Here is a 27515-nt window from a genome sequence, read left to right as displayed (position 1 = left end):
AAGGATAAACATGAAAAATACTCAAAGCTCTAACAAATTTATATTCTAAGGATCTGACACATTTATTATGGTGTGTAGATGAACTCCTTCCAAGACTGTTTTTTGTTTTTCCCTAATCTGGGCAATACATCAAAGGTGACTTGTCTAATCAAAACATCCACTAGTTTATCATCTCCCCTAATGCTACTTAGGTTCACTGTATTTCAATGTCCTCCTTTTTGGTAAAAGAGTTTAGACCAGTTACTATATTTAGAAAATAAGAAAAATAAATACATACGATTTAGAGTGGAAGGTGCTATTTTTCTCTCCATGGTTTTTGTGATAGTAGAATGTTACTCATACTATTGGTAAACATTTCTCAATAGACTCAAAAAAGGAAAAAAAGAATCCCCAGGTTTTGTAAATAAGAAACTAAATACTCTTATTTTTGTTCTTATTTAGAAATAAAAATATTACCTTGTGTTTGGCTGCTGAACTACTTCTGCTGTATTTCTTAGCTCTTGGCCTGTTGCTAGCAATTCTTGGTGACTAGCTAGTGCCTCCAGATTTAGTTCTGCAATCTTAAGAAAATCAAGTGATAAAAATCATCTCATTTCCTGCAAAGCATCTGAGGTTTAAAACAAACAAAACGGATGCCTGGGTGGCTCAGCGGTTGAGCGTCTGCCTTCAGCTCAAGGCATAATCCTGGAGTCCCAGGATCAAGTCCCTTATCAGGCTTCCTATGAGGAGCCTGCATCTCCCTCTGCCTATGTCTCTGCCTCTCTCTCTGTGTCTCTCATGAATAAATAAATAAAATCTTTTTTTTTTTTAATTTTTATTTATTTATGATAGTCACAGATGTAGAAACTGAAATTCTTCAGAGAAATTGACCCAGATCATATAGTTAAACATAGTACTATCTTTCTTCTTACTTTAAAATTTTAAAGTAACCTCTACACCCAACGTGGGGTTCAAACTTACAACCCCGAGATCAAGTCACATGCTCCACTGATTGAATAAGCCAGGTGTACCTGTACCATCTTTATTTAAAAACAGGAAGTCCAATTTCAGAGACTACATACTTTGCTACATTATGCTACTCATACAGGTCTTAATTCCGAATGCTCACCTTGAATTACACTTCCTATTTTATAAGAAAGGTAAGAATAGGAAATGGTGGTCTGTGATTATCCATTCTAGTTCCATAATTTTAAGAAATGCAAACATACAGGTCAAAGATACTAACCTTCCTTGGGCCATACTTAAGGAAATACCGAGCCAATTCAAGGGTTGTTCTAGCATCTTCTGTGGCATCATGACCAAGTCTATTTGGACACTGTATATCCTTCCTGGAAAGTCAAGATAAAACTGACACACTCAACAGTATTTTCAATGATAGGTTCTTTCAACCACTTCAAATACTCTGGTCACATGTAAAATTTCAGCAGTCTGATCAGATTTTATCACAACAATCAAGATTCCTTACTCCTAAGAGCCAGGAGAGTACCTGGAGTGAGAGGCACTGACAATATACAAGGATTAGAAATGGCTTTGTCTACAGCAAGCATATCATCTGGACAAAAAGCTACCCAATAAAATCTCTGGTCACTCCCCAGCCAAACCCTTGCCTCATTCTTTTACATGTAGCTACTATTTAAAGTTACAGAAATTTTATATTTGCATGCAAGTATCTATAGGTACTTAACTCTTTTCTTGGCCATTTTCAAAAACCTTAAAAAAGTACATATGTTTGTGTCTATAAATTTATCTAAATGTAATCTGTCATATGGATATCTAGGTATATTACAGATCTTGTTCTGCATCTCCATTTTATTCTCAGTAGTACCTTAAGAGTTTCCATATTAGCACATACAGCTCCATCACATTCTTTTAATAACAAAGTATTATGTAAAATATTTGCAGTTTGGGGCTGTTTTAAAACCGTATTATAATGAACATTTTTGTGCATGTGTTTGTACATAATAGGATACATTCTACAGGATTATTGTTTTCAAATTCTGGTTAACTTTTCTGTCCCTCCCTGTCTAGTTCTATCCATCAACTCTCAGTTGTGAATGTAAATTTAATTTTGTATTTCCATAATTTCATTTGTATTTCCATAATTTTGTATTTCCATAATTTCATTTCTGAGTCATACTTCTCTGGAATTAGGATCCCAGGATTTGTAAGAAATGAAAGGAATAATATTTACAGACTAAGGAGAGCAGAGACAATGAATTTTGCAATATGCATTAAATAATATATGCTAACTTATATGCAACTTGTCAGGACAGTATTGTAATATGCAAACAACCTACCCCAAAATAGCTTTGGCTAAGAACTTTAGCTTAAATCTTCTGCCCTGCTCTCTGACATAAAGCAATGATGTATCAATAACATACGGATGTATCATCTGAGGAGGAAAGAGAATAGAATAAGTAGCATTCTATGCTAAAGGAAAAAACAAGTGGGTTGGGGGAACAGAAGAACCCAAGACTTTAGATTTGAAATAAATGGAAAAGGCATATATTCTGAAAACACTAAGTCAGATACTCACTTTCAGTGCTCTGAGATCCAAGTCTAAGGAATGGCCCACTAACACAGCGTCAGGAGGAAGCAGTGATTTTAACTGTCTCTGTACATCTTTGAGTCTGGTTGTCACTGGGTTAAGAATCTTCTTTGTGATTCCTGAAAAGCTTTAATAAAAAAAGAGAAATGGACAGGAGAGGATGTTATTAATAGGTTTACCTCCCTGAAAAGTCATTTCACAAAGAATATTTTTATTTTATTTTTTTTAAAGATTTATTTATTTATGATAGACACAGAGAGAGAGAGAGAGAGGCAGAGACACAGGAGGAGGGAGAAGCAGGCTCCATGCAGGAAGCCCGACGTGGGACTTGATCCCAGGACTCTAGGATCACGCCCCGGGCCAAAGGAAAGCACTAAACCGCTGAGCCACCCAGGGATCCCCACAAAGAATATTTTTAAAAATTAATATATGCTCATTATAAAAAGGTTGAAAATACAGATCAGCAAATAGGAAAATTTTTTTTAAAGTTTTATTTATTTATTCATGAGAGACACACAGGGAGAGAGAGAGGGGCAGAAATACAGGCAGAGCGAGAAGCAGGCTCCATGCAGGGAGCCAGATGTGGGACTGGATCCTGGGTCTCCAGGATCAGGTCCTGAGCCACTTGGGCTGCCCTGCAAAGAGGAAATTTAAAATAACCTCAAATCCCACAACCCAGAGATTACTTTTTACATTTTAGTAAATAGCCTCTCATATTTTTTGATACATATATCATGCATATGTATGTATATATATTTTAAAGATTTATTTTAGAAAGAGAGAGCAAGAGAGAGAGAGAAAAAATCCTCAAGCAGACTCCCGGCTGAGCATGGCACCTGATTCAAGGCTCAATCCCAGGAACCTGAGATCATGACCTGAGCCGAAATCGAGTCGGATGCTTACCCGAATGAGCCACCCAGGTGCTCCCATGTACATATTTTATTTTTATAAAAATACAGTCATAATGCATGTTACTTTATAACATGATTTTATCATTTGCCATACATCATAAACAAGCTTTCACATCGTAACTCTACTTCAACACATCCATTTAAATGGCTAGAGTATTTTGTTATATGGATTTCATATACTTTAACCAATCCTCTACTTTCAGCTGTTTATACTCCTGTTTTTTTTTTCTATTATTTGAGTTCAATTTGCCAACATATAGAATAACACCCAGTGCTCATCCCATCAAGTGCCCCCTCAGTGCCCGTCACCCAGTCACCCCCACCCCCCGCCCACCTCCCTTTCTACCACCCCTTGTTCGTTTCCCAGAGTTAGGAGTCTCATGTTCTGTCTCCCTCTCTGATAGTTCCCACTCATTTTCTCTCCTTTCCCCTTTATTCCCTTTCACTATTTTTTGTATTCCCCAAATGAATGAGACCATACAATGTTTGTCCTTCTCTGATTGACTTATTTCATTCAGCATAATACCCTCCAGTTCCATCCATGTTGAAGCAAATGGTGGGTATTTGTCATTTCTAATGGCTGAGTAATATTCCACTGTATACATAAACCACATCTTCTTTATCCATTCATCTTTCGATGGACACCAAGGCTCCTTCCACTGTTTGGCTATTGTGGACATTGCTGCTATAAACATCGTGGTGTAGGTGTCCTGGCGTTTCACTGCATCTGTATCTTTATACTCCCATGTTTTTTGAAATATTGTGATAAACATGTTTATACATACATCTTTCCCACAAATGACTGTTCCCTAAGAATACTAATTATGCCTGCTAATAGGACAATGTTTATCACTATCATGGCCTCTCTGTGCATAAGTAAGCTTGAATCTATAGATACAACTTCAAGAGTAGTGTTATACCAGGTTTTCTTTGCCTAATCACTATAATATGTACATTCTGAAATTACATGATAATCTTTAAAAAGACAGACTAAAATTTTTGAGCTTCAAATTTCTATTATGGAAAAACTTTGTTTTGTTTGGTTTTTGAAGTCAAGGCAGCTTAACCTCTAAATTATTTGACTGCCAAATGATGATTTGCAGATTTTTCAAATGTGGTCTTCTCAGAGAGCAAAGCTCCAGGTCTCTGGCAGTTGCTAGATAATGATTACAACTGGCAGACTCTAATCAAGGAAGATAGGGATGCCTGGGTAGCTCAGTGGTTGAGCATCTGCCTTTGGCTCAGTGCGTGATCCTGGGATCCCGGGATCCCAGGATCGAGTCCTGCATTGAGTTCCTTGCAGGGACCCTGCCTCTACCTGTATCTCTGCCTTTTTCTGTGTCTCTCATGAATAAATAAAATCTTAAAAAAAATAAATAAACAAGGAAGATAACATTCTGCTTACTTAAGGTCATAGGAAGACTAGAGAACAAGAAGGGTTAAAGAGCTTTATATACTGACATTGTGCAATTTCAGTTTTAAAATTTACAGTTGTGCTCCCCAGCCTTGTCTTTGATAATATAGAAATAGATAATACCTAACTACACAGAAACTACAAACTATTCCTGTTGACACATCCCATTCTAGTTTACTAGTGCTAGGGAGGGCAGAAGGCAAGTTGCAAAATACCTGGTAAGGTAATCCAGAATCTTGTTGTCAGGTTTAACGAGTTCATCCATAACACAGCTGCCTCCTTCAGCAACCAGTGAGATGCGTGTTAGCTCTCTCCCCTTGGATGTGACACACTGAAAGACCAGGCCATCGTCAGACTGCTAAACTGAGGAAGACTGCTTCCTCCCATTATTCACACCTCAACTGCCATTGACTGTAACCTACTGGGGGCCCAGTAACACAATGGCCTTTGCTAACTAAAGTCCAGTATGAATGAAATTAAAGCTAGGAAGACTCCTGGACATTTCATCTAATTGCTCTGAAAAGGATGTGCACAAGAAGATGGATGGAAATGATATCAACCATTATTTTACCACTTATTAGTGTGTATACGACATCGCACTATTAGCTAAGTACTACTAGAAACTAATTTTTTTATTAGTGCACTCTATTATCTAATGCAATACTAAGCATTCTACATATACTAATTCAGTAACGTGATGAGGTACCTCTGTTATTATCCCCACTTCAAAGAGAAAGGTTAGGGAATTTGTCCAACGTGACAAAGCCATTAACAGGCAAGGCCAGGATACATATCCTGATATGTGACTCTAAAACTTTAGCTCTTAGCCACTCTATTAAGAAATGAGGGACTGGTACCTGAGTACTGATATGGGATGCCCTGTCTTTGAAAGGATTAGACAAAGTAAAACCCATAAGGAGCTTGAGGGAAATTCTTCTGATCTTAAATGTGTAAAACTAAGCCAAACCAATGGTCATTGAGTTAGAGTCTTTAGGGGTACAATAACAAAACACCTATTCAAAAGACAGAAGGGGTAAACTTATACTAATTGACAGAGATTTGGTTAAATATAACAACTAGTTAAAAAAGTTGTGATATTTACTCTTCATCCTGGAGTATATATCTAAGTTTTCTAAAATGTGAGTAAAAGGGTATACTTTCAGTTCTTTAAACCAAAATACTGGAACTAAATGCACTGGTTCACTGATGCATTAGACTCAAGAAATCATCTACTACTAACCCTCCAGTTGAAACATCAAAAGTAGTACTTACCATTTCACAGTCAAGTCCAAAGAGAGGACTGTTGTCTGTTATAGAACCATTACATTTGGTAGGTACAAAGTTTGCACAGTCAGGACACCCTAGGAGGAAAATAAATAAATAAAATATAAATATAAATAAAATATTTTCCTTTAGGGATGCCTGGGTGGCTCAATGGTTGAGCATCTGCCTTCGGCTCAGGGCATGATCCCTGGGTCCTGGAATTGAGTCCCGCATCAGGCTCCCCACAGAGAACCTGCTTCTTCCTCTGCCTATGTCTCTGCTTCTCTCTGTTTCTCATGAATAAATACATAAAACCTTTAAAAAGTATATTTGCCTTTAAAACTAGAGATGATAAATATCATTCTTAGATTCATTCACCAAGAGAAAACTGAAATACCGCATTTGCTGGACACCTTCTCTATTAGACGCTTGAAATATAAAAACTAAAAAAGAAACAATGTCTGTCCTCAAGTTTTGTTCCATCTGCTCATTTTTATATTCTGGGATAATACTACAGGCTGCTGTTAAAAGAGATACTAGGGCCTGGACTTCTTGGCAGTTCCCAAATAACAGTATTTCCTCCTTAGTAGAAAAAATTATAACTCAGTTGTAGCTGGGGCACCTGGGTGGCTCAGTCAGTTAAGCATCCAACTTGATTCTGGTTCAGGTCATGATCTCAGGATTGTGAGATCAAGCCCTGCATTGGGCTCCACGCTGGATGTGGAGCCTGCTTAAGATTCACTCTCCCCCCCATCCCCCACCCCTTCCCCTTGTGTGCATGCACACACTCACTCAAAAAAAAAAAAAAAAAATCTGGTTAGATCCTACATCATTGGACCTTTCCATTGTAGGCACTAAAGGAGGATGAATACAATAATGCAAAAACTGCATATAGCATCTTTCTTTCCTAAATAAAGAAAAAGGAGGAATGAGATTCTACCATAGTAGAGATCTAAAAGGACTTCAGTGTAGGCAGAAAGGTAAGTAACATTCATCACATGTATCCCTGCACCCAATTCTACCCTTCAGACTTCTCTGAGATCTCTGTTCAGAAACATGCCTGTAATTTTCTGGACTTCATGGCCTGAAAATTCCCTACAGGAGCCCATCTAGAAGCTAGGTACCCCCTCCATTGTGTCCCTTTAGTCAATAACTAGGCACATTTAGCTCAGGGCCCCCAAAGTGTCTGAACCACTGAAAAGATTCCTACCTTCACACAAAGGCTCAAACAGTAAAAATACTTACATCTTGTATGACAAGAAACAAATTGGAGTTTGAGAAACTTTGACCAGTTTCTTTGTCATGGTACCTTGATACTGCCACTCATTACAAGAATCAAAATATGGTCTAGACCAGAAAAGAAGACATCCCTAAATCTGGGAGACTGACTTTCTTTCTTTTTCTTTTCTTTTCTTTTCTTTTCTTTTCTTTTCTTTTCTTTCTTTCTTTCTTTCTTTCTTTCTTTCTTTCTTTCTTTCTTTCTTGTCTTTCTTTCTCTCTCTCTCTCTCTCTCTCTGTCTCTCTCTTTCTTTCTTTTACAAAGAAAGAAAACCTTTTCAAAAGCACTGTGAGTCAGGTACCATGCTAAGCACTTTTGTATCCATTAACTCTTAATCCCCATGGCAATCCAAGATATATTAACTATTATCCCCATTTTACAGATAGCAAATAAAAAGATGTTCAATATCATCAGCCATCAGAGAAATGCAAGTCAAAATAATAAGATACTGCTTCATACAACTATAAGGGATTTAATAAAAAAGAATAACAATTGTTGGTTAAAATGTACAGAAACTAAAACCCTTATACATTGCTGGAAGGAATATAAATGGTGCAGCTGCTTTGAAAAAACTGTCTGATAGTTCTTCAAAAGGTTAAACAGGTACCTTATGACCCAGCAATTCTACTCCTAGGTACATACCTCCCCAAAATGGAAGCATATATCCAGACAAAAACTTGTACCTCGATGTTCATAGCAGTATCATTTATTCATAATAGACAAAATGTGGAAACAACCTAAATATCCATCAACTAATGAATACATAAAATATTGTATGTCCATATAGATAATATCATTTGAATGAAAATGAAGGTGATAGAGGGCAGCTACACTTAATGAGCACAGCATCAACTGCAGAGCTGTCAAATCACAATACTGTATACCTAAAACTAATGTAACATTGTATGTCGATGACTATACTTCAATAAAAAAATAATTGGTTGTTAAATCTTTAAAAAATTAAAATATAAGGCTATAATAAGTAGAATAAGCTGAAAGATATGAGTTCTCATATATGGATGGTGCAACACAGTATTTTCAAACTAAGTTTTATATATGTATAAAATTCTTTTCTTTTACATATATATGTATTTTAATAATCATTATTTAATCTCTACACTCAATATGGGGCTTGAACTCACAATCCTGAGATCCAAGTCTCATGCTTTTCTGACTGAGCCCACCCAGACACCCCCTAAAACTAAATTATATTTAATCTTACTAAAATTAAACTTAAAATAAAAGGAAAAGGGACACCGGGATATCTCAACAGTTGAGCATCTGCCTTTGGCTCAGGGCATGATCCCAGAATTGAGTCCCACACTTGGGCTCCCTGCAGGGAGCCTGCTTCTCCCTCTGCCTATGTCTCTGCCACTCTCTTGGTGTCTCTCATGAATAAATAAATAAAATCTTTAAAAAATAAAAGGAAAAGAAATTAAAAAAAAATGAATTACTGACACATGCTACAACATGGATGAACCTTGAAAACTTTATGTTAAGCGAAAAAAGCCAGTTACAAAAGACCATATATTGTTTGATTCTATTAATATGAAATATCTACAATAGGTAAATCCACAGACAGAAACTAGAGATTGCCTGGGGGTGGTAAGGCTGTCGTGTGAAAAATAATAGTATACGGTTTCTTCTGAAGTGATGAAAGTATCCTAAAATTGACTATGGTGATGGTTGTAAACCTATGTAAAAGAACTACTGAATCGTGTTATATTAAAAGGGTGAATTATATGGTTAATTATATATCTCAATAAGAGTGGTTTCTTTTTTTAAAGAAATTTAACATTACTGTGATTAAAAGGTATAAAGAAAATAAAATGAAATTAAAGCATTTTCGTTAAATTCTTGCTACATAACTGACCAAGGCTCTGAGCGCAGACCTGTTCTATTCACTGAGGTAAATGAAGACAGGGTATGGTGGGGTAAGAGGAAGACTGGAAGTATTAGAGAAGCGTTAAAAACATACTGACTTTAATATACTAAGAAGAAATAAAAGAAAACTGAAAAAGGAATAACTTTCTCACAGAAGATTTCAATGATATTTAAGGTCATGTTTATGTATTAACTGAAATCATCACTTTACCAAACAAGGTACACATCTACACTTAGGAAACACTGCACTTAGTGTTTCCTTATTAAGTAAAATATGGATTAAGTCATTTGGAAAGCAGTCAAAAAAAAAAAAAAACTTCCAATAGTAATACTTACAAATAAACTTACATATTCTGATATTGTTACCAATATCAGATTAAATCTAAACCAACCTTGTAATGGAAAGTGAAATGTTTTCATTTCCTCCTTTGTGAGAAGGCATCTGGTTAAGCACACTTTCTTAGAGCCATACTTTTGAATAATAGGGTCATTCTGCAGGTTGACTCTGACTTTTGAACTGGTAGAAGGTAAAGACCCTGAAACAAAAAGGACCATTAAAAGTCAGGATGTGTGTTTAAGAAGTGGCACCTGGGGTGGGCTCAGTCAGTTAACCATCCCAACTCTTGATTCTGACTCAGGTTGTTACCTCAGAGTCAAGATCAAGCCCAGCATCAGGCTCTATGCTCAGCACAGAGCCTGCTTGTCCCTCTACCTCTGCTCCTCTACATTCCTCTCCCCACCACCCTGTGCTCATGCTCTCTCTCTGCCGCTAGATCTTAAAATAAATAAATAAAATAGAATTTTAAAAAATAAAAGGAATGTGTGTTTAAGAAACTTCACAGGAAGGGATGCCTGGGTGGCTTAGGGGTTGAGCGTCTGCCTTAGGCTTGGGACATGATCCTGGGATCTGGGATTGAATCCCACACTGGGCTCCTCGCATGGAGCCTGCTTCTCCCTCTATGTCTTCTGCTTCTGTGTCTCTCATGAATAAATAAACTCTTAAAAAAAAAAAAAGAAACCTCAGAGGACATATTTCTAAACCTTGTGTCAGGTAAACACAGTGAAGATGCCTGAGGACATTTTTTTTTAAAGATTTTATTTATTCATGAGAGACAGAGAGAGAGAGAGAGAGAGGCACAGACACAAGAAGAAACAGGCTCCATGCAGAGAGCCTAACGTGGGACTTGATCCCGGGTCTCCAGGATCACATCCTAGGCTTGAAAACAGCGCTAAGCCGCTGTCCACCTAGGCTGCCCAGAGGACATATTTCTAAACCTTGTGTCAGGTAAGCACAGTGAAAATCAAAAGATGTGCAAAACCCAGCCTCAACTAAGGAGTTTGTATGTAATTAGGGACACAAAGAGAATATAAGTGTCAAATGGGTTATAATAATAAAAGCTATAGAATGGAAAGGAGGAATAATACACTGGGGTGGTGAAAGATGGTTCAACAGAGGAAAAGGTCAGCTGCTGAGTCTTAAAGAAAAAGCAGAATTTAGAAGGTTGGTATATTAGACCTGTCCATTACAGTGCCTGCCACTCCTAATAGCCCATTCCAGCTAAATCTATTCCAACCCTAGCCACTTAAGCATCAGCCTACTCTTTAAGCAGGAGTGGTTACCACTTAAAAGAGACCCATCTAGGGGTGCCTGGGTGGCTGTTGGTTGAGTGTCCGACTCTTATTTTGGCTTATGTCATGATCTCATGGTCCTAGGACTGAGCCCTGTATCTGGCTCAGTGCTCAGCATGGAGTCTGCTTGTCCCTCTCCCTCTGCTCCTCCCCCTGCTCATGCTCTCTCTCTAAAATAAATAAATCTTTGAGAAAATAAGAGAGAGAGAGAAAGACCCATATATAAGCAGACTAATAAGTTGATATTCCTGGTTAAGAGATGCTCAAAAAGAACAATGGTAATTAGCTGAACTGATCAGATTACTTGCTTCCAGAATCAAACTAAGGAATACAGAGAACTGACAAGTTAAAAACGAACAGAAAGCAGAGATGTCATGAGAGGGCTTTCTAGTCTACATGCATCCTTTAATATCCCTCTCAAATATTTAAGATGATTGGAGTATCTATCTGGTCCTTGTAACTAAAAAAGTCAAAATACTAAACAGAGGTGATTCCAGGTAAAACAGAAATGCACAAAGCAAACTTGGTATGGATGGCAGTGCCTAAACCAACTGAGGGGAAAAAAAAAGTTTGTGTAGGAGAACAGTGTAGGAAACAAGGTTGAGGTGTATAAAAATGAATTGTAGACCACTGCAAATGCCAGGATCAAGAGTTTGGATTCCAGTCCATCATTCAATACATAATGGAGAACAACAGAAAGTTCCTAAGATGGGAAATGGCATAACGAAAAAGTATTTAAGAAAGATCAACCTCAAAGGTAATGTGGAAAATGGAGTAGAGAAAGAAATGAAAAGGTTCTGCAGAAATTCTGGACCAAAAAAAAGAAAAAAGAGATTAGAGTCTGAATCAAGATGGTGGAAAGGATGAAGGAAAAGGGATATAGGAAAGAAACAGTACCCAAGAAAAACAGAACACAGTGATAGAATAATTCAATTCAGTCAACAAAATATTTACTAAGTACTTCTATGTCTGGCAATGTTCTAGCCACTAGAGATTTCTCAATGAACAAAGTCAACAAAATTCTCCACGGAACTAAAATTCTAGTTGGGAAGATGGACAATAAACAAATATATGTCAGGTAAGGATAAGGACTACGGAAAAAAATAAAGGAGGGTAAAGAGGAGAGAGAATACTGGGGCAGGAAAGCGGTTGTCATATATTTTATAATTAGGGAAGGTCTCTCTGATAAAGTGACATATGAATAGATATTCATAGAAGCAAAAGGAATGAGCAATACAGATTGGTATGAGGAGCCAAAAGAAAAGTAATCCTAAAATTCAAGACTATTGTCTTAGAGAAAAATAATACCAACTGAAAAAGTGATTTGAAGACAGGACAGTATTACATTATTTAAAGATGAGAAAAATGCTTTTAGCTATGCTATGATTGGGAAGACAGGAATAACCAAATAGCAACATCCAGCACGCCAGTGAAAATGCAAGTCTGAACTTTGGAACATCAAATCTAGAGATAAAGATACAGGAGTTATCCAAAGAAGAGTGATAGATCAACTTGGGGAGACATAATATTTTGAAAGAAAGACTCAAAGGAAGGAAGATCAGTGTTACAGACTACACTTTGGGACTCTGATGCTTAGGATGGGAAACAAAGTGAAATCCCTAAGAGGATAGAGAAGTAGCCATAATCCTCTGATTCCTCAAAGTCTACAGATTAAAATCTAAACCTTAGCATGACATTTACAGCCTGCAGGACATAGCTCTAACCTACACTCTCTCAGCCTCATCTCTTACCACTACCTGCTCTTATTCCAACCCATCCTCCTCTAATTATCCCCAACAATCTATATTCTTCAGCCATATCAAAGTTCTTTTTTTCCTGATGATTTCTTCTGCAATGCTATGTCTTTACATGAGCTTTGAATCTAGAAATGACTACTCTGTTATTTACTCAAAGATGTTTAAAACACAGAAGTAAAATCAAACACAGAGGCAGGTAGGATACAGGCATCTAGTGGAAGAAGAGGGTAACAACGGAAAGAAAAGGAGTTCAAGGTCTTTGAGACAGGATAATAGAAAGCACAGCCCTAGGAGACAGGAAGGAATCACTGGCTACTCCTCACCACTTTTTCATGTCCCCTCAGTTTATTCAATTATTTCTGAACACACATAAAAAAGCATCAGTGGACAATACTTACTATGTCTAATGAACTCTAGCTAAGTTCTTTTCTATTCCATCACTTACCTCCTTGCCCCCCTACAAAAACAGAAGATTAACTACAACTTACTCAGGGACACAACACATCATTTGCTGTCATGGATATTTCTCTTTTAGATTGCCAGCATTTAAACATTCTGCCTATTCCCCACTGTGAGTAGCATTAAGGGTGTTCCTGACATTAGTCAAAGGCAAGCTCTTCCTTCCCTTCTGTACACTCATGGGTACAAAGATCCAGTTTAAAAATTATTCACAGTAATTTCTAAGACTTCAATGTTACTGATATGCAGGGATAGCCTTTGCTATCTCACCTAACCAGATGGTTTCTAGGGTATGAATACTGGCTATGGTTTCTGCTCTCCTATTCTCCTAGGTACTTACCCATTTTTTCTTTCAAAAAATTGCTTTTCTGTTTAACGTAGTTAAAATTGAGCTTAGTTGTTTATAAGAATAAATGTAACCGATAGATCCACTTAATAAGCATACTATAGTATCTTTCAGAATGAGCAAATCATCAAACCAGAATCATAGCCATACCTTCCCCCATTTTGGATTGATCCCGTGTTGCTTGTTTCTTTTTCAGTCCAATGATATCAGCTAGAAAATTAGATGATGGAGGTGGCAAGCGGAATTTCTGAAAATACATAACCAAGTTTTTATAAAAATTCTTACAAGTAGTTAAAATATTATCAAAGACTTGCACTTTTATTGTCAGCTCAGTGCTATGAAAGGTCTGGACTTTTTTGTATTGCAAAACGAGGACTTTTTCCTTAATGTGTAAAAGTGATTAGGTAATCTAAAAAATAAAAGTAACTAAGTAAATGAAGCTACCTTTATCCTACCCTAGAAATTTTCTTTTGTTCTCTGATTACACATTGGAAACAAAGACAAATATTACAGAGATGTCCCTTATATTTTTCTGTATCTATTATGTTAGTAGACAGCTTGCCAGGTAGTTAGGACACAAAAAAGCTGAAAGGTTGAGAACTCCAGCCTTAGGCTCACTTGCACTGAAATTCTAGCTCTACCACTTACTGGCTATAACTTGGACAAGTTATTCAGTTTCCTTACATATAGAAGATATTTTTAACTCTCACAGAACTACTGTGAGAAGTAAAGATGATGCACACAGAATGACTGATGTAGGTCCTGGCACATATGTAGCCTTTAATAAATGAAAGCAAAAAAGAAAATGGAGACCCAAGATTCGGACTCACCAACTTGAATCCCTCAAGGGTAAATGGATGAAAATGTCCAATAAAGAATGGAGATGGCTATGGGAAGGAAAATGGAGAGCAGCTGCCTCTTCCAAAGATAACAGCTGCTATTCAGCTCCAGATGCTGTTCTAAGGATGTCCAATCTTATGATGTAATCAAGAGACCAAAAAACACAGAATTTACGTAAAGTATATAATTTCTGAAAACATCAGAACCCAAATAAAGTAGGATATCATCACCTTGGATACTACATATAGATTGTAATCTGGTAATAAATGTTTCGCCTAACTTATCAAAGAAAATCAAATGCAAATCTTAATCTCAACAAGAGATCTCTGAATCTTAATCTTTCTTGCTTTCTATAACCTCTACTGTTTGTTCAATCAGATTGCTAAGGAGCATAGTTTGAGACGTGCATTAGTCTCTGGATGAGAGGACTCAACTCACGCCCTAATACTTACGTGTCTGAATGCCTTTCGGAGAAATCCAAACTCCAAATAGAACCTGTAAAAGTGTAGCTGGCTCATTCCCTGCAGTACAAAAACCACTACGTTGTTCAGGTGGTTTTGGTGAAAAAGCTGGCACCAGCTGTTGAAAAATCAAACCGATACAGCTAAAAGTGATACCATCAAGTCAGTTGTAGACATACAAAAGGGAAGTGTGGGGAAAAAAAACAGTGAGCAACAGTTAATGGAGTTTATCATCACTCAATGACTGCGTGGCAAAGAACAGCTATTACTGCACAGAATTCAAATAAAGATCTCCTGAGATAATTATTTATTGCATTCAAATCAAGTAGGATACCAAAGGAAACACAATGCATTCAAATTCAAAGTCCTATTATTATTTGTTTTAAATTGGAAATAAACTCATTTTACAAAGGCATATCCTCAAGATCCCAAGTGGCTGAGTCCTTTCTAAGCTAGTAATCATATGACTGGTTTCAAGAAAGCCAGTTTCAGATAAATTGACAGACTACCAGCAATACTTGATAATGAGGAAGATTGCTTTTCAGTTATCTAGGCAATCTCCCTCTGATAGATATGTCTGAAAAACTGAAAAGTTTTGAAAACTTTTTTATTGGTACATATACAAAAGCAATTTTCATTAGACATTTAACAATGGCATTGATATCAGAATAGTAAAATTCTCTTTGCCCCTTAATGTAAAAGGAACGAAAAAGATAAACTGGAACTCTTAACATATGATCACGTAATTTAAATTGGGTCTCCACTAGGGGTTACAAATCAAAATACCTTTAAGTGGTGTTGGGAAAGGTCACTGAAAAGACCTGAATGCCAGCTGACATGTCAGCTGGACCCTGGCACCTGACAGCTCCTTACTCCCTTCTCCTCTGTCCTTGGAATTTGGAGTCTGCTTGTTTTTCCTGATCCCAGAGACTGCTCCAAGGACATAGCCTTGAGATAGTTATGTGGTGGTGAAAATACCTGCATGGTTCATGACTGAACCCAGTTAAAAACTTCTAGATAAACTTTTTAAAGATTTGGCAAACAGGTATAGGTATCCAGTTGTCTTCCTCCTGTCCAAGACAAGCCTTGTATGTAAGTTCCCTTCACTTATTATTAAAACTGCCACTTACAAACCTGGAGTGGCCTGCCTCTTTCTTCAGTCTCTCCCTGCCCTCCAAGTAAGTGGGGCGGGTTTCACTTTACACCCAGGAAGCTCCCAAGAGGATTGCAATCCAAAAAGCAGTCAGATAATGTAAATAAGGGAAGTGAACCAGAAGAGATAAAGTACCTGGATTTTTTTTTTAAAAGGGTGTTTCTTTTTTTTTTTTTAAGATTTTATTTATTTATTAATGAGAGATACAGAGACAGGACTTCAGGATTACGCTGTGGGCCGAAGGCAGGCGCTAAACTGCTGAGCCACCCAGGGATCCCAAAGTATCTGGATTTTAATAAAGGAATTCTCAAATTAAATGCTGGCAATTCCTGTAAAGAAAAAAATGTAGGGGTGCCTGGGTGGCTCAGGCGGTTAGGCATCCAACTCCTGATTTTGGCTCAGGTCATCATCTTGGGGTTGTAAGATTGAGCCCCATATCCAGCTCTGCACTGAGTATGGAGCCTACTTGGGACTCTCTCTCCCTCTCTCTGCCCCTCCCCTTCATTAAAAAAAAAAAATTCGGACATTCTGTATGGCAAACAAGTAATGTCAATTAAGGAAATATAGGACCCTCTAGACACTAGTTTGAAACCTCGGGTCTATCCTCACCATTTAAGTTCATCTCATACCTGGGTTTAGGAACACTGGATTTGCCCAGAACTGCATACTTCAGCAATTCACATAACTGGTCATGGGTTACTTCACAGTTTTCAGCAAATAAAATGGCAGATAAGCGGGCTTTCTGCAAAGGTAAATCAGGGCATTAAAAATTAGGACTACTGGGGCACCAGAGTGGTTCAGTCTGTTAAGCATCCGACTCTTGATTTCAGCTCAGGTCACGATCTCAGGGTCTTAGGACTGAGCCCCACATGAGGATCCCCACTCAGGAGGAAGTCGGCTTCTCTCTCTCTGTCCCTCCCTTGCTCACACACACACACTCTCTCTCTAAAATAAATAAATAAATCTTTTAAAAAAATTAGGACTACTGAGAACAGGAACAAGGCAAAGCAAATTATACGCAAACATAAAGAAGGATCTATTAACTGTAAATGAAGGTCTAAAACAACCTGTGATATGACATTATTATTAACACAATGTTTATAAATATTGACACAGAATCTTATTATACATACTTGATTATGTGCTAGGGATAGTAGAATGAATAAAACATGATTCACGCTCTCAAGTTCATTCTACTAAGGGAAGAAAAATGCAGAAATAGGTTAATTCCAATACAATGCTATTATAAAGCTGTCGCAGAAAGGAGGCTAACTGCCTTGAGGGTTAGAGTTTGGGGGATAGCTTCACTGATTGAAAATACTGGCAAGGTCTTGAAAATAATCTGTCAGTCAGCTGAGGGGGGAACATTGTGTCTGAACATGCAGTTTTGTTTGGCTGGAGCCAAGAAGGCATGTTGCAGAGCAGTGGAGATTTCAGAGAAGATGAAGGGAGTCACATCATAGATCGCTGGGGTCTAAGCTAAGGAGTCTGACATTATTCTGGGGGAAACATGGAGTTCACTAAAGTTTCTCCCTTCTATATATAGGAGTTTTGCACTTATATTTGGTTATTAAAGTAAAGCAAGTTCATGTTTGTGAAAAGAGTCAGGTAACAGGGAAAGGTAAGATAAAGACAATAGATAAAAGAAAATAAGTCACCTGTACTTAGACAACTTTCATTTTGATCTGAGAGGCAGCAGAGTAGACTGGTTAAGAGCTTAAGCCCTGAAGTCATACTACCGGAGTTCAAAAACCAAGCTCTAACATCTGGGCTAAGTGTCTTAACCTAAGACTCAATTTCCTCATCTACAGAGTAATTTTAATTCCACCTCATGAAAGTATTGGGAAGACCAACGAGGTAATACAAGTACAATGTAGTGAAACTGACATAAGTACTTAATAAACATTAGATATTATTCCTATTTTTCCCATGAGTTTTTAAAGCTCATGTTGAGCACCTATTAATTAGTTATTTAACAGTTCTTAGCACTTTAATTTAGTAAGTCATTTAATTCCTACAAGTATTCTTTTTATTTTAAAAGGTTTTATTTATTTATTCATGAGAGAAAGAGGCAGGGACATAGGCAGAGGGAGAAGCAGGCTCTCCGCAGGGAGCCCAATGAGGGACTTGATCCCAAGACCCCGGAAACATGCCCTGAGCTGAAGGCAGATGCTCAACCACTGAGCCAGCCAGGTGTCCCCTTACAAGTCTTAAGTGGCTACTACTATTATCCCTATTTTACATAAAGAAATTGAAGAATGGAAGTGGTAGAACAAAGACTGGAATACAGGCTCCAAAGCCCTAACTCTTCATCTCTGTACTATACTGCCCCTAAAGGATTACAGTATTCTGTTTCTGTTTGGTAACCAACTCTGCACCCCTCCCTCCCTGCAAAAATCGGCTAAATGTAACAAACACCAATTTTAATAGTTCATTCTCTAAATTTATCTCAACATTCACAACTTCTATGAAAAAAATCCCCTATTGATGATAAGTGTTTGTTTTTTTAATTATAAATATCATGAACATCCTTTCAAACATCCCTATGTACCTGGATAAATACTCTGGATAAAGTCCCTGGTCAAAATAAGCTCCTACAGTTGACTCTTGAACAACACAGATTTAAACTGTGCAGATCCACCTATATGTGGATCGTTTTTGGTAAATACAGTATGGTACTGTAAATGTATTCTCTTCTTTATGCTTTTCTTAGTAACATTTTCTGTAGCTTACTTTTTCTAAAGAATATAGTCTAGAACACAAGTAATTTACAAAATATGTATTAACCAACTGTTTATGTTATTGCTAAGGTTTCTGGCTATAAGTAGTTAAGTTTTGGGGGAATCAAATGTTATCCATGGAGTTTGGACCGCACAGAGCAGAGACAGTAGATGGTGGTTCGGTGCCCCAATCCCCCATGTTATTCAAGGATCAACTATCTAATTCTGACAAATACTATTAATTCCTGAAAGAAAATACCAATTTATATTTACAATAAAAAATGTAAGACTGGTAAGTGAGACTGAATGAGGTATGTAGGGTCTATGTGGCAAAGAGCTAGGGGAAAGTGAGGGAAAGAGCTAGGACTAAGGGAAGGAACCCAAGGCATACATGCAGAAGGAGAGCCCATTGTGGGGTGTCAAAGAGAAGGAAATTATAAACATGAAGAGAAAACAAGAATGAACCTTGTGGAAATAGAGAAGTAGAGATTTTAACAAGTATGGATAGAAAAATATATAAATGTAAACATGTATGTATATATGGGTATACAGATATATAAACACGTATTTCCTAGCTCTCTTTTGGAAGTACTGACATCCCAATAGCACTGAGCACATCTAGTACCCAGATTTTAAATGTCATTCTCTCCTAAAGAGAACCTACCATTACAGAAAAAAATTACAATTTCAGGGCTGGGCAGGAAAAGCACAGATGAGCCTAGAATACCTTTTTTTTGTGCCAAAATAGAAAAGAAATGATCAAAGAATGATGAGGTCATGTCCAAAGAACACAGAAGCTAGCTTAATGCTCAAATATGGGATATTTTGAGCATCAAAATAAATATAGTAATGGATAATAACCCATTGAATGAAATAGGCAATGAGTTCACACTAATGAAAAAAATGAATTACAAGTTTAACAAGGAAGCATCTCTATCAAATTTAAAGAGAACAAGAATGCAACAGATCAAAACCATGTACAACCTAATAAAACTTAAAAGAGTGTCACTTTGGTAGTCCTGTCAAACATATATAACCTGAAACTAATCAATGAGGAAACAGACAAACCAACTTGAGGGACGTTCTACAAAATAAGTGGTTCAGGATTCTTTAAGAGTAGTAAGGCCATAGATGTCAAGGAAAACACTAAAGAATTGTTTGGACTGAAGGAGACAGGACAACTAAATATTACATATGGTTCTAGACTGGATCTTCTTGCTAAAAAGGATATTATTGGAACTTGAATGGGATGAGGATAAGATGGTAGCAATATATCCATGTTATTTTTTTATTTTGATGGTTGCATTGTGATTCTGTGGGGCCGCTTATGAGAAACATATATTAAAATATGGGGGGGGAGTCATGGAGGATTGTTAGCAATCACTTTCAAATGCTGCCTGAGATGGTTCTTGGTACTGTTCTTACAACTTTTCAAGTTTGCGATTGTTTCAAAATTAAAGAATGATGAGACTGTTATACTTCTCATCATCTTTAAAAAGTTGTTTGCCTGGGGGATCCTTGGGTGGCTCAGCGGTTTAGCGCCTGCCTTTGGTCCAGGGCGTGATCCTGGAGTCCTGGAATCGAGTCCCGTGTAGGGCTCCCTGCATGGAGCCTGCTTCTCCCTCTGCCTGTGTCTCTGCCCCTCTCTCCGTCTATCATGAATAAATAAATAAAACCTTTAAATAAATAAATAAAAATAAAAAAAATAAAAAGTTGTTTGCCAATTTGACAGCATAAAAGAATCCCTTTCAAGTAAAATGTTTTCATAGCACTAATTCCCTTTTTACATCCTACAGGTATCTTCTTCGTGAAAGGTTGTGGTCTGCCATTTCCCTTTAATGACAGACCTATTAGCACCGTACCTGTTTTCGCTTTTACCTTCAGTAGTTTTCACAAGCCAGTTATAAGGGTGGTGCACCCCAAGCAAAGCAGGCACAGTGAAGCTCTTTCCCCAAGAGGTGCCCTTAACATGAAGCCCTCATAGCTTTGAACTGTCTGTGACCATCTGCACTTTATCTTGATCTTGTACATCAGTTAGCAAGATCTGTCTTGAAATACCAGAAAACCTAACAGATTATTTGGGGGGAGAGGGGGGTTGGAAACGCTCCAATTTGTCCCCCCACATAAATGAATACATGCTGCTTTGCTTTACACCATTTCAGCTTATAAGATTTTACAGAATTGTTCTACTTTCGGATAGTGGGGGAAACCTGAATAAAACTTCTATCTACTGTTCGTCTTCCCTCTCTTTCCACTAGAACTAAGTAGTAACCCCTGTTAATTCACGGATGTACCCCAAGTGCCTAGGCCAGTGGCCAGCATACGACAGACAACAGAAATCTGATGACTTAAGGGACGGACCGTTCATATTTAGTTCTCAGTACATGGCTGGGATGCTCAACAGCCTTATTATTGACTTACTGGCGTGGCATGTAAACTGCACGAGGGCAGGGAATTTTGGGGTTTGCGCACTGAGATATCCCCGGAAACCAGAACAATTCCTGGCACACGGGTGACCCCATGAAGTATGTGTTGAGTGAACATTCTTTTTGGGTCTCGGGCATCACATCAGTTTTAAACAGCACTGGGATAAGTGGTACTAACATTATCGTTCCCATTTTACAGACTAGCAAGCAGGATTCCGAAAGGCCAGTGGGTGGGTGAGGCCGACCCCGCGGCGTCCAGGGCAGACGGAGTCTCCCGAGCCTCCCACTCGGGCTCCCCGTTGCTCACCTTGGCCTCGGGCTGCCTCTCCCCCAGCTCCCAACGGGCTCTCATCGCCTCAGCCGCCCCGACCAGCGTGTTCGGGGCCCGCCTCCTCTTCCTGCCCTTCTTGAAGTGCTTCCCGGTCCTCTCCCTTTCGGGCTCCATGAGGCTGTGGAGAAAGACCCGCGAGAGCTGAGAAAACGCCGTCTCCAGACGGGGAAGCAGCTAGGGCTTCGAGAGCCTACAGCCTCCCTCAGATTCTCGCTTCAATTCAGTGTACGAAGCCCTCCCACCCCTCCCCGAAAAGCGAGGGCGCCAACGATCCTCCCTGTCCCGCTGCGGAGAAAACCGCACCGAGATCAACGGTTTTACCGTCCGCGCCGGAGGCCGGATTCGAAACGGTTCCCCAACGGCGCGAACACGCCTCCGCCCGTTGAAAAAGAGGGAAAAGGTTGCTGCCAAGCGACTTCCCTGTCAAAAAACACTCCCCGTGCCCCCGAGCGCCGAAAACACCAACGAGAAGACGAGCAAACGGCACCGACCGCAGCAGCCGCCGCCTCAGTCGCAGCCAAAGCCTCCGCCGCAACCGCCTCCTCAGACGCGCCAGGCGTTTGAATGGACCGGAAGTGGGGGGGGGGGTCTAACGACTTCCGGCAGTTGGGCTGCGGGGAAGGAGGAGTTCCGGGAATGGCGACCAAGAAGTTGGCGCGGTACGCTGCGGGGGGTGTTCTGGTCTGGGGGTGGCTTCTAGTCGGGCGCTGGCGCCCGAGGCAGGGCTGGGCAGTGGGCATTTGCGGTGTCAGCCCTCATTCTCTGCAGCCTCGGCGTCTCCGATTTGCCCTGTGTCTGGCCGGGACTGAAAGGTTTCCGCCTGGATCGCGGCCCCCCCCGCCTCGCTCAGGCCGCCCTCTGCGCGCGGGTGGAAAAACCGGGGTTCGCGACTGTGTGGCCTTGAGCCACTGTGTGCCGGTTCTAGGCCTCGGGAAACGGAATGGACGTGACCGGCGCCTGGTAGGCCGTTCCGAGTTCTCAGGCGCTCCCCGTTTAATTCATAATGTGGATTTATTGTGGCTTTCTCCCTGATACCTGGTCACGCTGTGCACATTTCTGAATTCTAGAATTCTGTCGTATTAGTAAGTAGCACGGGCTTCAGAGTTGAACGATCCGGGGGTTCGCATACCAAATCTGTGTCCTTCCGCAAATTACGGAGTCAGTGCTCTCATCCATAAAATAAGAGGTAGCAAAAGTGACTACCTCACACAGTGGTTGAGGATTAAGTGAGATCACCAGAGCTCAGTGCCTGCTCCGTAGTAAGCAATCAATTAAATATTACCGGTTATTTTCAACTCTTTGCACTTCCCATCATAGGTCTTAAAAAACAAAAACAAAAACCAACCGGAAGTGTCTGCTTAGTTAAACTTGACCAGTTCCTCAAAGTAGTTGTCTTAACACCTCAGTATGCTCACCCCTTTTGTTGGATTCAAGTATTGCCTTTATGGATCCTTTGTCATACATTACCATACAGTAGTTTACCATAGATGCCTAGTTTCTTCACCCAGAGGTGTGTTTGGGGCTCTTAGAAGACTGGATCTGCCCTATCTCCTCAGACCTGTGCTGTGCACATACCAAGGGCTTGAAAAATGCAAAAGCAAAAGTAAGCTTTTCAGTGCTTTGCCCCTGCAATCACTCAAGTTCCTCAATATTTACTGTAAAACAAGAGGAGCAGAAAGAATTAGTCTGAGTTTGCAAATTTGAACTCTGAGGCTCATGCAGGTGAAATGACTACTAGAAAGAGACGGTGGCAGTCCATCTAAGAACCAAGGTCTTTTGCTCTTAAAGTCTAGTTCAATTTCCTGTCACTCACATTAATACATTAAGAATGGGGGTTATGCCATTAGTTTGTTGGCATATTCAAACAGGAATGTAAATGAGTTTGTTGAACATATTGAGTTGTTTCACATTCTTAGGCAACTTGGATTAATTAGAAGAAAGTTCGTGGCACCAGCAAATGGAAATCTAGGACGAAGTAAATCCAGTAAGTAATATGCTTCGTTTCTTTACATTTTGTATCGTTGCACTTTTAACTCTGGTAAAGCATAAATACGCCTTTTGTTTTGCAGAGCAGTTGTTTGATTACTTAATTGTCATTGATTTTGAGTCAACGTGTTGGAATGATGGGAAACACCACCAGAGCCAAGAAATAAGTATGTCTGGACTGCCAGGGGCCAAAGCTAGCCCTAGAGGAGTCACTTTAATAGATATAATAGTTAACAATTAAAGAAAATAAGATAGTCCATGAATTGGTAGTTTACTATAAAACCTGACTAAACCAAAAAAACCCCAAAAACCTAACATCTGGAAGTATCATCATGTAAAATAATTACTTTAGAATTCCATACAAAATCTCAATTGCATAGGAACTGAAAAAATACCTTTGCAAAAAGCAGTACATTTTAACTTCTATATGGTCTTCATATTTAATTGTGGGAATATATTCAAGAGTTTTAAATAGATATATTCATAACTTTAATATTCTGACTTATTCTTTGGCACAATTTTATAACTTAAATCACACGGCTTTGGTCTTTTTAACATGCTGAAATAATGGTAAAATATGTTTAATTTAGAGTGATTACAGCATTAATCTAATAATTATATATTTAAATGTCAATTGATTAAATAAATAAATGTCAATTGCTGATTCTTTCATATAGTTGAATTTCCAGCAGTATTGCTGAACACATCAACTGGAGAGATTGAATCTGAGTTCCATGCTTATGTTCAGCCTCAAGAACATCCAGTTCTTTCTGAATTTTGCATGGAACTGACAGGCATAAAACAGGTATACTCTTTCTTTTCTCTACGTTTCTTCTCACCCTTCCCCTCCCCCAAAACCAAGAAGGTCGGATGCCAAATATTAAAATTCTGAAATCAGTTTTTAAGAGAAAATAAAAAGCATATACCCATTTGGAATTAGATTTATGTACTGTTAGAAATAATGCTCCCTCCAGATCTCTGTTGGAATATTTAAAAATTAAAAAGAATAGTATTGTAAGAATAAATATCAGACTTATTTCACAGAAATTAAGTGACACCAAATTTCTGTCAGTCAGGATTTAATTACTATATTTCTGTGTTATTTTAGGTGGAACAACCTAATTTTTCTTATCTCACAGTGTTCTAATTATCTCTCTTCCACATGTTTTAGTATCTTTTTCACAAAATAAACTAGCAGTCAGAACTCTTCTTTTTTTACATCCCCCTATAGTGCCTAATTACGTGCTAATGATGTGTTCAATGATTATGGGATTTGATTGTTGAATTCAGATTTTGTGACTTTACTCAGGCTCAAGTTGATGAAGGAGTCCCTCTGAGAATTTGCTTATCTCAGTTCTGTAAATGGATTCAGAAGATTCAGCAACAGAAGAAAATTATTTTTGCTACTGGGATTTCAGATCTGTCTAATTCTGAAGTAAAATTATGTGCATTTGTTACTTGGTCAGGTAAAAAATAAGTTCTACCTATCAATCATAAATGAGTAGGATTATTACTATTATCACTACATAATTATATGTAGTAAGAATTGTACTTGTTAACTTCTTAGGTCTCGAAAAGAAATCTCAGTGCCTAACAGATGTTAACTAAGGAAAGTATATTTATTCATATTTTACGAATTATCATTCTGGGATACTTTCAAATTTTAAGACTTTAAGAATCTTTCTAGATTCTTCCTTCCTGTTCTTCTGGCTCCAGGCAGGATGATTTAGTGAAAACTCTTAACGCTACTTTCTACAACCTTGAATAAAAAGAGTCTCCATTCAACCCCAGTCCTTTGCTTTATACTTTTATACTAGGAAAAAATGGGCCATTAAAGTAGATCCTTTGTATGCCTATGATTTAGCACTACCATTATTAGTCATTGATAGCTATGCTGTGCCATCGATAATCATATTTTGGTTTTAGGTTTCTATAAGATGTCTGGTTTCTCAATTATGTTAGTATTTTCTAGAATGTTGAAAGCAGATAACCTCCTTGCAGGCCTTGTAACTTGACACGTTACTCTTTTTTTTTTTTGACACATTACTCTTTTTTTCATTACTCTTATTTCGGAAATACTCCGTGTATTTGAGTTTTTAAGAAATTATTTTGAAACTTAGTTACCAACCTAATTTCTTTTGTTTTTAACAATTTATTCTTTTTATTGGTCATTTAGGAATTTTTTTTAAAGATTTTTAAAATTTATTCATTCATGAGAAACAGAGAGAGAGGCAGAGATACAGGCAGAGGGAGAAGCAGGCCCCCTACAAGGAGCCCGATGTGGAATTCGATCCTGGACCATGGATTATGCCCTGAGCGGAAGGCAGATGCTCAGCGACTGAACCACCCAGGCGTCCCACCAACTTAATTTCTTAACAGTAAATTATGTGAAGTGAACAATTGTTAGACATTAACAGCAATTAAATCTTATTTTGTTTTATGTAGTATGTTGTTATATGTAGCATAGCTTATATATATAGTACATTTTACACTTGGATCTGTAGTATGTAATGATAGTGTTCTATATACTATTATAAGTATTAGGTTTTTCTAAATCTTGTTTTATTTTATATATTTCAATATATAAAATTTTGTTTATAAATGATAGGATGAGTAAAAACTGCTGGCATCATTGAATTTGTTCTATTTTAACATACTTATTGCAGACTGGGACTTGGGGGTTTGCCTGGAGTATGAGTGTAAAAGAAAACAGCTGTTAAAACCTGTGTTCTTGAATTCTTGGATTGATCTCAGAGTAACTTACAAGGTAAGGATCAAAGATGGGGGTATAGTCACTTTCCTTCTATTGAAAAATGATTAAACTTCATCTCATACATGGGTATAGGTTACTGTAAGTAAAATACTATATTTTAAAACTTTCACATAAATACATTTCTTAGGTATGTAAGAATGACAAGCATATTCCAAATCTTTTTTTTTTTTTTTTCAATTATTTATTCATGAGAGACATGGAGAGAGAGAGAGAGGCAGAGATACAGGTAGAGGGAGAAGTAGGCTCCATGCAGGGAGCCCGATGTGGGACTCGATCCTGGTACTCCAGGATCACTCCCTGAGCTGAAGGCAGATGCTCAACCGCTGAACCACCCAGGCGTCCCAGCATATTCCAAATCTAATAAAACTAAAAATTATGAAAAACAAGTGGTTAATACATAGCCTTTCTAATAGTAACCTGGTTTTGGATATGTCTTCTTTTATTTGGTTAGATTTTCTATAGAAGAAAACCAAAAGGACTAAGTGGTGCCCTACAGGAAGTAGGAATAGAATTCTTAGGACGAGAACATTCTGGTTAGTATAAATTGAAAATAATTTTATTATGTAAATAACAATTTTACATAGTTTTATTATATAAATAAAAATCTTATTTTTACAAAGTCTTTCATATGAATCTCATGTTTTTGGTGATATCATTAATAAGGAATATCCTTCAGTCTAAAGTTCCTAACCTATAAAATTCAAAGATTTCTGATTTTTAAATTATTACCATAAAGTAGTATAAGATAAAGATTGCCATCTAGTGGCTTTCTGGTTGTTAAAAAGAATGAAAATGAACTAAATCAAATGGAGATTAAACAGGTGCCCAAATAACACGGCAAATTAGTGAAAAAACTGAACAAGACCATTAGATTACTCATCAAGCATGGTCCCTAAGAATGTTTACATTTTTGTGAACTGTAATACATTTTTATCTCCTCTATAAATGTGGAAGATCTTGTCTTTTGTTAGTAAGGTTGCCACAGCTTTTTACTAGTCCAATTTATCATGATTAAAATTAGTAGATCATAAAACTAATAATATGTTCCAATGTAAATTGTGATTTCTTATTTTTGCTGTATTTCCTTACAGTGGTACTACTAAATTCAGTGTTTGAAATCTATTTCCTCAGGATTGGATGATTCTCGGAACACTGCCATGCTTGCTTGGAAAATGATCAGGGATGGTTGCTTAATGAAAATTACAAGGTCTTTAAACAAGGTTAGTGGTGTCTTGCCTCTTTATTCTGTCATCTCAAACTCCAAAAGTAATTATAGGTTCATTGAAATACAGATATCATATGTGCAATAAATCGATGAAGATATTTTTCTTTTTT

At 37.9% G+C, this 27515-nt stretch overlaps 2 protein-coding genes across 8 annotated transcripts in view; one reads left to right on the top strand and one right to left on the bottom strand.

Moving 5' to 3' along the window:
- REXO5 (RNA exonuclease 5) overlaps window positions 1-22217 on the bottom strand; it is a 44148-nt gene extending 21931 nt beyond the window's left edge. The window contains exons 1-12 of one of the 3 annotated variants that reach the window (XM_077906871.1): window positions 21743-22217; window positions 21398-21539; window positions 16574-16686; window positions 14783-14909; window positions 13641-13737; window positions 9692-9835; window positions 6146-6234; window positions 5089-5204; window positions 2537-2675; window positions 2298-2392; window positions 1226-1328; window positions 457-560 (exon numbers count right to left, since the gene is read on the bottom strand). In XM_077906871.1, coding sequence (XP_077762997.1) covers window positions 457-560; window positions 1226-1328; window positions 2298-2392; window positions 2537-2675; window positions 5089-5204; window positions 6146-6234; window positions 9692-9835; window positions 13641-13737; window positions 14783-14909; window positions 16574-16686; window positions 21398-21539; window positions 21743-22161 — 1688 coding nt within the window. In that variant the 5' untranslated portion in view covers window positions 22162-22217. Of the gene's footprint in view, window positions 1-456; window positions 561-1225; window positions 1329-2297; window positions 2393-2536; window positions 2676-5088; window positions 5205-6145; window positions 6235-9691; window positions 9836-13640; window positions 13738-14782; window positions 14910-16573; window positions 16687-21397; window positions 21540-21724 lie in introns of all 3 variants that reach the window. The other 2 variants (XM_077906873.1, XM_077906872.1) reach the window with 2 other exon arrangements.
- ERI2 (ERI1 exoribonuclease family member 2) overlaps window positions 1-27515 on the top strand; it is a 32694-nt gene that overhangs the window by 1697 nt on the left and 3482 nt on the right. The window contains exons 1-8 of one of the 5 annotated variants that reach the window (XM_077906874.1): window positions 22152-22381; window positions 23338-23405; window positions 23491-23574; window positions 24085-24212; window positions 24717-24873; window positions 26074-26174; window positions 26632-26713; window positions 27312-27400. In XM_077906874.1, coding sequence (XP_077763000.1) covers window positions 22362-22381; window positions 23338-23405; window positions 23491-23574; window positions 24085-24212; window positions 24717-24873; window positions 26074-26174; window positions 26632-26713; window positions 27312-27400 — 729 coding nt within the window. In that variant the 5' untranslated portion in view covers window positions 22152-22361. Of the gene's footprint in view, window positions 1-22146; window positions 22504-23337; window positions 23406-23490; window positions 23575-24084; window positions 24213-24716; window positions 24874-26073; window positions 26175-26631; window positions 26714-27311; window positions 27401-27515 lie in introns of those variants that run through there. The other 4 variants (XM_077906876.1, XM_077906878.1, XM_077906875.1 and 1 more) reach the window with 4 other exon arrangements.

The sequence above is a fragment of the Canis aureus genome, chromosome 8 (assembly GCF_053574225.1).
Source record: "Canis aureus isolate CA01 chromosome 8, VMU_Caureus_v.1.0, whole genome shotgun sequence".
NCBI classification, from domain to species: domain Eukaryota; kingdom Metazoa; phylum Chordata; class Mammalia; order Carnivora; family Canidae; genus Canis; species Canis aureus.
The sequence above is the reverse complement of the archived record's forward strand: the minus strand, read 5'-3'. Positions and strand labels throughout refer to the sequence as shown.